This window comes from Ornithodoros turicata, unplaced genomic scaffold (assembly GCF_037126465.1).
Source record: "Ornithodoros turicata isolate Travis unplaced genomic scaffold, ASM3712646v1 Chromosome12, whole genome shotgun sequence".
Taxonomy (NCBI): Eukaryota; Metazoa; Arthropoda; class Arachnida; order Ixodida; family Argasidae; genus Ornithodoros; species Ornithodoros turicata.
The window spans coordinates 3,300,858-3,309,862 of NW_026999301.1; the positions used below are offsets into that span (position 1 = coordinate 3,300,858).

Here is a 9,005-nt window from a genome sequence, read left to right on the forward strand (position 1 = left end):
TAGCGTCGTCTTTGCTGTTGCGTGCACGTGTAATTCATTCTTCCAGCGACGGCTGTCGTGCACAGGCTGAGAATGAGACCACATAGACATCCGTTAGAGAACCAGACTATGATAAAAAGCCAGCTTGTTCAAACAGCATGACAACTACACTTTAAGGAGGAGTCGACCAGTTACCGCGCCGGCATCTGTACGCGCTCTTTTCAACTTCTGGAGTCTTGCAGAGCTCACATGTTCGGGTAATCGCTGGGCTGTTTTTCCAGATTCACTTTTGAACGCAATCCTGCAATACTTGCATACCAAACCGACCAAAAGAGAGCGCTATACACTAGAAACAAGTTCTTCGAAATCTGCTTGCCTATCTGTTGTTTCGTGCGTTGATAAATTCTTCTATTTTCTTGGTGAAATCAATGGATGCCATACTAACACAATTATCCCCTTCCTCTCGAATATACCTAGCCTCCTGATAAAGAAGCTTCCCTCTTCCATGCCCGTGAAAAAGAATTTGCATTCCGCGATAATCTCGGGGCTGTTTTTGCAATCATCGCAATCTTTTATGTGATCTTTTAAAGTTGAGTATTGGGGGCTCGCCCTGGCATGCTCCTGCAACCTGACGTTGACGGATCTCTGCGTTTGCCCAATGTAAAATTTCTTGCACCCTAAAGAAATTTTGTACACGACATTCCGTTTGCAACCGGTGAACCTGGTTTTGTGTTTTATTGTACATTCCGGTTCTTCTGGATTATTGACTTTCCTCGGAAGTGATGCCAGCGCGCCCCCTTTCCTGAAAACCACGTTGCAACGATGCACGGATGCAATACAACAGCACGGATACAATACAGACAGCACGTGCCGGCCCCTGTAAAACACTAACTGGAATGTCTTTTTTTTTTCTTGTTGTACTGTCTTTTTTGGAAGTATTTGTGTATATTAGGGAAACTAAGTGACCGTGTAGCACTCTGCTTTCTATGCAGCTCAGTATTTGAGGTGTGCTGGATGGCACGTTGCTAAGGATTCAGTTCACCTCAATACAAGGCAGTACTTGTACACCACCATGAGGGACTACAATATATATTATAGTGAGAGGAACGACGACGACAATCAAAGCAGTGTTGCCCTGTTGGTCAGAGCCCAAACGAGCAGTTCAGTGGCAAGAAGGATGATGATGCTACTCTCTTTCAATGAGGAAATACTGACTTGTTGTAAGAAGGACTTGTTGAGGATTTCTTGCTAGTTCTCGTGACACGCAAAAACAGCTGTTAAGGCATTTGGGCACCAAAAAAAGTGTGCATAGATTTTATACATGGCACCGCAGGTGGGTCATTCTATGAGATAGTTGTGTACTGGCACGAAGCACATTTGGGTAAGAAGCATCTGTTGCAGCTTAAGAAAATAGTGCCATTAGTCCGGGGCGCTATCACAGGGTGTAACGACTCTGCCCTCAGCTTCATCAACATGGGCATCACCGCAAGGCTCATGGGTATCGTCAGGGTGCCACGAGGAAGGTGGAACACTTGGTGTCGATAAAAGGAACCAGCTTCTGGCAAGCGGGGTCTTTCTGCTCCGGCTCTTGATGTTGCTGCCTCAGGGCTTTGATTAAACGTCTCACTTTTGTAGATGTTGTCGTCATGCTTGCCCTGGAGGGTCACTACAACTGGTGGCAGCGGTGGGATACTCCCAGGCCTCGGACCATTGGATACTCCTACGTCTCGGACGCTTGGTTGCTCCCAAGCGTTGGTTCATGACTGGCCAAGGATCGTCGAAAGCGTTGTTTGCTGATGGAATCTGCGCAGGGGCTTACGGCGACTTGGTTCTGTTCTTCGGATGTCGGCTGGGTGAGCAGCATAATTTCCTTTGAGCCACGCCAAGTTAGAAATCTGCTAGAGATTCGAATTCGCACGTGCTGACTTAGGAATAATTGAAGAACAGATCTAGAACCCTCCATCATGGATTTAAAATGCCTGCTAAAAGCGGATCTTTTGTTAATTTGCGAGGAACTGGGGCTAGAGGCTCAGAAATCCATGAGGAAACCTCAGATTATAGCACCATTCAGGCTTCAGGGGTAGAGCAGGACGAGCTTAGCGAAGCTTTGGATGTTATTCAGGAACAAAAGATAGAGGCCGAGGCTCTCGAGGGAAGGAGGGAGGTCGAAGCTCTCGAAAAAAAAAAAAAAACAGAAGCCGAGGCCGCAGTACAGAAAGCAGCTGAACATAGGCAGATGGAGTTTCAGCTTGAACTCAAACGGTTAGAGCTCGAAATGAAGCGCTTAGAAACGTCACGTAGTTCGGCTACTGCTGTCGATTATGGCAAAGTCAAGATATCTAAGCTTTTGCGTTTGTGAGCGCGGCTAAGAGAGATAGGCCAGGAGCGTAGCGGAATGCAGATGTTTATTGGCCGGTGGCCGCGGATGGAATGAACTGCGGGTGGAGAGCGTGGGCGGGAGCACGCGCTTCTTCATCGTCGGCGGAGGCCGCTACAAGGGCCCCCCCGCTGAACCAGAGGTCGCCGCGGAACAGTGCGGACCGATGGTGGACCAGACGCCCAGCTGACGCGGCGGGCAGGAGAACGAGGAGGAGGCGCGCTCATGCAGTGCGAATGCGGCGCCGGAGGGTCGCTCGAGTCGTCAGGAAGGAGGAAAGCGGGCTTGACACGGTCGACTGAAACAACCTCCAGACGGTTGGGCAGGCGGATGGTTAACGTCTTGCCCTGGCGGGAGTGGACGAGGAAGGGGCCGTCGTAAGGGGGCTGCAGCGGCTTACGCGTGGCGTCATGGCGCAAGAAAACATGAGTCGCTGCTCAATCAATTCTCGTCCGAAGGTGCTGTAACGGGTTTCTGCCGGTTTCAGGGCCTTGGAAGAGAAACCGAGCGGCTGGAGCTCTCCATCGGGTGTGACCTGGTGGAGCGCCGCCCCTACAGCCTCGGAGGACGCGTCGACGAGCAGGACAGTTGGTGCGTCCGGAATGGGGTGGGCAAGTACCGCACAGTCGGCGATCGCCTTCTTAATCGCCAAGAAAGCGTGCTCTACGGCGGGTGTCCAGTCGAGTGATTTCGACGGTCCGCCGGGGCCGGCAAGCAGAGCACAAAGCGGGTTGAGAAGCTGGGCGCAATGAGGCACAAAACGGCGGTAAAAATTTACCAAGCCCAGGAACTCTCGGAGCTTGCGGCGGGTAGTTGGGCGGGGGTAATTGTCGATAGCGACGACCTTCTGACGGAGGGGTGTAATTCCGGAGGCGTCAATGCGATGGCCAAGGAAGTCAATAGATGGTAAGCCGAGCTCACACTTTGCAGGGTTGATCACGACGCCGTACTCTTGCAAGCGGCGAAAGAGGTGTCGTAGGTGATCTTCATGTTCTTTGGCGTAGCTGCTGGCAATAAGTATATCATCAAGATATACAAAGCAGAAGTGATGGCCGCGCGTAACCTCATCGATGAAGCGCTGGAACGTCTGGGCCGCATTACGCAGCCCAAAAGGCATGCGAATGTACTCAAATAAGCCGAATGGCGTTGGAATGGCGGTCTTGGGGATATCAGCAGGCTCTACCGGGATCTGATGGTAGGCCTTGATGAGGTCGATTTTGGAGAAAATGTTGGCACCGTGAAGGTTGGCAGCGAAATCGGAGATGTGAGGAATCGGATAGCGGTCCGGGACAGTCGCAGCATTTAGGGCGCGGTAATCGCCACAAGGGCGCCAGTCCCCTGGTTCTTTCTTAGGGACCATATGGAGTGCCGAGGACCAGGGGCTGCTAGAAGGTGGTATGTAGCCCAGAGAAAGTATATATGATCGAATTCACGACGAGCAATGGCGAGCCGCTCTGGCGGAAGTCTTCGGGGGCGCGAGTGAACCGGCGGACCTTTGGTGATGATATGGTGCGTCGTTGTATGACGAGGCGGGGTGTCCGTGGGCGGCAATCTGATGACGTCAGGAAATTCATCGAGGATGTTACGGAATTGCTGCGAGGCAGCGGGTCGGGCGAGAGCTGGGCTTATCGGATTCGTCAGGGCGCGGATGCCATTGACGGATAATCCAGTGAGCGCGGCTAAGAGAGATAGGCCAGGAGCGTAGCGGAATGCAGATGTTTATTGGCCGGTGGCCGCGGATGGAATGAACTCCGGGTGGAGAGCGTGGGCGGGAGCACGCGCTTCTTCATCGTCGGCGGAGGCCGCTACACAACCTTACAAAGTGGGGGATGATATTGGCCTTTTCCGCAATCCTACACTCCACAGCACATTCTGCAATACGTGTTGAAAGAAACCCAGTTGTCTCTTCAGGTCATCGTGACCTGTCACCTCTTGTACAGCTCGTCCAATTGACCAAACTCTGGACAACTTGTCTCGACCCTGAAGAAGCGCCATCTCAGTAAAGTGCTTTTCAATAAGCGTGTAGTTTGACGCCTCACTTCTGAGGCAGACTTCATGAAGCAGAGATCCTACAGCAGCCTGTAGTTCTTCGAGTGCACGTTTTTCCGTCTCTAAGTAGTCCGCTTCTACGCCGACAGTCCCTAAGTTCGAACATTCTGACAGTGAGTACGGACGCACGGTACTTACAGCGTCTCACTTTTGTAGAGGTTGTCGTCATGCTTGCCCTGGAGGGTCACTACAAGGGGCAGTTGTCTCGTTACATTGCAGGAGAGTACTCAGTACTGGAGAGACAAACACACAGGATATTTTTACTGGCCTTGTTGACCGTTAACAATATATCGTTGCAAAATACAATATAAATTACAGCTGGACACCATATCAATGAGCCTATTAGCTTGCACTTCATCGGAGCGGCCCTCTGTTGGCTAGCAGGAAGATATTGAACACGAAACGGGTGACTGGCTGTTCCATGCACCTCTGAGTGTGTGTGCCTGCTTCTGTTTGCTCCTAGGGTGTTGCTCCAATGAAGAAATGTGACACCCTGGTGTTTCGTAGCCTTTTATTGCAAGCTGTACAAATATTGATGCACAGACAATGTGAAGAAACCAATAGCAGCAGGGCAGTTTTCAGAAGCAGCTTTGTGACCAGATTCTAAGGGCCTGCCAAGCAGCAGGAAGTACACTCAGAGTATTTCTGTTGAATTCATGTTTAAAAACCTTCACACCTACATAACTTACTCATGAATGCAGCATTGTCATGTGACAACACATGACAGTCCATTAATGCTTTGAACATGCATTGAGCTTTATGCCTCTGGTTGGATATGAAACAATGAATCTTTTAGTGAGCATACCATCTTCCAAATTGCAAAACATCACAAACAGTTTATTAACACCCCGCAGGGGGCACCGGCTTCGGCTGGGGTTTGGTGAGTGGCGCCACCACGGACCCCAGCCCCCAGTCCCAAGGTGTTAACCGTACCGTGCCGAGGGGATTTAAGGTGAAGGGTAGAAGCCTTGAACGGTGGCGGTCAAGCCCCGGCCGATGGGTTGTCAAAACTCCGGGACCTTCCAGTATGTATGAGTATGAAGTACGGGCGACTCTTTGGAATACTCGTTTCAACAAACCTGTATGGTTAAACACTTCTCTTCCCTTCCGATCGGGGGCGGCAAACGCCCCCGGACCGATGTCTCGAAATCTAATGTTCATTTTTTTCTGTCGAAATACATAGTCTTGTCGGCTACTTCTCCGGAAGCAGAAAAAAGTACACCACTTGGGAAAATGTCGCCCTTCTTTATTGAGAAGGCGGTGTCTTCCCTCTCCAACCACATCACCGAAATCAAGAAACTGCGATCTGGTGACCTTCTCATCAAATGCACATCAGAGACAGACTGCAAAAAGATACTGAACGCCCGAGAAATGCTTGGTATCCCCATATGTGCTTCCTTGCATAAGACCTTGAATACGTGTCGTGGTGTGATAGCTGTTGCTGAGCTGATCGATGTCTCAGTAGAGGAGATCCTTGAAAACCTAAAGGAGCTGGCAGTGATCGATGTTCGAAAGCTTAAGATCAGGAAAAACAATGAATATATTACCACCAGAAATGTTGTCCTTACTTTCGACCGTCCTTCACTGCCTGATAAATTGAAAGTTGGATATTTGTCTGCGGAGGTCCGTCCGTATATCCCAAACCCTCTTCGTTGCTTTAAGTGCAACCGTTTTGGGCACGCTGCTGATGCCTGCCGTGAGTCGTCGTGCTGTGCTCGTTGTGGCCAGCAGAGCCATGATACGAATGAGTGTAGAGGGCCTGATTGTTGTGTGAACTGCACTAATGATCACCCCTCTTACTCGAGATCCTGCCCTAAATGGAAATTAGAAAAGGAGATTTTACGTATCAAGGTTATTGAAAACATCAGTTACCCCGAAGCAAGGAAAAGAGTATCCCCTTTCATCACACAGAGATCCTTCTCGGCAGTGCTTCAACAGAAACCAAAGATGGTAACTGTACACACGCAAACAGATGTTCCACATAGTAACCAACTAGCAGAAAGTGAAGATGGGGTAAAAAAGAAGCCCCAAGATGAAACTACGGTAGTGGCTGCGACAGCAGTCCTACCCTCGTCATCACCTTCCATGGAGGCGGGCTCTATGGAGTGTGATGATGATTCGAGCTCGGAGCTCTCCTTGGGGAGCACGAGCTCACCATTTCTGACACCCGCACGAGGAAACCTCTCGAGGAGTGGTTCTCTCCCCGAGATATCGGAGAAGGATTTGGCGGAGGCCAGAGGAAAACCCCGGAAGCCAAGGATTACTCCTCCCCAGAGGAGTAAGACCTAGGAGACATGGGAAATGGAAATCCTTCTTTCTGGTCGACATAACAAATTATTGTACGCAAGTTTCTCAGTTCTGTACTTCTGATGGGCCACACAATCCTCCAATGGAATTGTCGTGGGTTGCTTTCCAACTTGGACGATATTCATGATCTTTTTGAAAAGTACAATGCAATATGCTTTTGTGTCCAAGAAACATACCTAAATGCACATACACAAAATCCATTCCGAAGGTATAACATTTTCCGGAAAGATCGAACTGACACAACCCGTGCATCCGGTGGAGTAGCCATCATTACCCGTGGGGCTGTTCCAGCAAAACAAGTCCCTTTGGTGACAGATCTGGAAGCTGTTGCAGTACAAATTTGCCTCGATAGAATTTTAACAATATGTTCGATTTATCTCCCACCTGCAACAGCAATTACGCAAACACACATTGAAAACTTGTGTGGCCAGCTTCCGTCTCCTTTTATTCTTGCTGGTGATTTTAATGCTCATAACCCCCTTCGGGGTGGTGCCAGAGTTGATCCCCGAGGAAAGATGTTAGAAAGCATTCTATTGTCATCAGTGCTTTGTCTACTGAACACAGGTGTACATACCTATGTACACACCGCAACACAATCCTTTTCCTCTTTGGACCTTAGCTTCTGTAGTCCGTCCCTTTTTCAAGATCTGACATGGACTGTAGAGGATAACCCTCACGGGAGTGACCATTTCCCTGTGGTTATGAAATTTTTGCACACTGTAAATTCTTTATCCAGTCGACCTCCCAGATGGAAACTTGAACATGCTGATTGGGGAAAGTTTTCAGAAAATTGTGACCTATCCTTAATTCCTTTTGATGAGATCAGGATTGAGGAAGCCAGTAACTTAATCACAAACATCATCCAACAAGCTGCTACTCAATTCATACCGCAAACGTCTCACCATCTACCGCGACGACCAAAGCCGTGGTGGACGAGTGAGTGTGAGGAGACTAGAAAACTTCAAAACCGTGCATGGAATAGATTTCGGAGGTACCCCACTACCCAAAATCTTCTGCTCTTCAAAAGAGCAAGAGCAAAAGCCAGATGGACAAGGAAACAAGCCAAGCGGTCCTCTTGGCAAAACTTTGTATCTTTATCCCGGGATACCCCATCCAAGGTGGTTTGGGACAGGCTCAGAAAAATTAAAGGTGAATGCACAAATTTTTCCATTCCATTGCTGCAAATCAATGGCCGCTCATGTGAAAGCTTACAAGAACAGGCAAATGTGCTTGGTCAACACTTTGAGAGCGTTTCAGGTCCTTCGCATTATAGTGCAGACTTCCTTAAACTCAAAAACATTGCCGAGAAACAGAAAATTAGAATGAATGGTGGCGATGACCATTCATATAACCAGTCGTTCAGTATGGTGGAGCTTCTGCGAGCTTTATCCTCTACAAAGGCGACTGCACCTGGCACAGATAATGTCATGTGCCCTAAGGTTCACCATCTGTCGGACGAGTCAAAGGCAATTTTGTTACACTTTTTTAATCGGGTGTGGGTAGAAGGGGCATTACCATCATCTTGGAAAATCGCTACAGTTATTCCACTTCTAAAACCTGGCAAAGAACCATCTTGTCCGAGGAGTTACAGACCCATCGCTCTAACGAGCTGTAAAGGGAAGACCTTTGAACGAATGGTCAATGGTCGCCTTGTCCATTTTCTTGAGGAAAACAAATGTCTATCAACACTGCAATGTGGTTTCAGGGTGGGGCGTTCCACAATGGATCATCTCATTCGTTTAGAAACGACCATTCGTGAGGCGTTTGTTAGAAGGCAGCACTGTTTATCTGTCTTTTTTGATTTAGAAAAGGCGTATGACACTGCATGGAGGTATGGTATTCTTCAGGACACCTATTCTTTCGGCATAAGAGGACGCCTACTTAGATGCATTGCTGATTTCCTTCAAAACAGAAAATTCATGGTCCGGCTGGGCACTGTGTTGTCTCGTCCTTTCTGTCAGGAGAACGGAGTCCCGCAGGGATCTGTTCTCAGTGTTACTTTATTTTTAGTCAAAATCAACTCGGTGGCGTACGCCATCCCACCTTCGATATCGTATTCTCTCTATGTAGATGACATACAAATATCTTGTTGTTCTGCAAACTTGACAATATGCGAAAGACAAGTGCAGCTAGCAATAAATAGGCTCAACAAGTGGTCATCTGAAAACGAGTTTAAATTCTCGGCTGGAAAAACTGTGTCAATCCTGTTTTCGAGGGTGAGAGGAATGCTCCCACCACCGTCTTTAAATCTGGGTGGTCGCGATATCCAGGTAACATCCGAACACAAATTTCT

At 48.7% G+C, this 9,005-nt stretch overlaps 1 protein-coding gene across 1 annotated transcript; it reads left to right on the plus strand.

Moving 5' to 3' along the window:
* Positions 1-5,638: 5,638 nt before the first annotated feature.
* Positions 5,639-6,694, plus strand: LOC135371735 (uncharacterized). The gene has a single exon (XM_064605702.1). The coding sequence runs from the start codon at positions 5,639-5,641 to the stop codon at positions 6,692-6,694; it is 1,056 nt and encodes a 351-aa protein (XP_064461772.1).
* Positions 6,695-9,005: the final 2,311 nt, after the last annotated feature.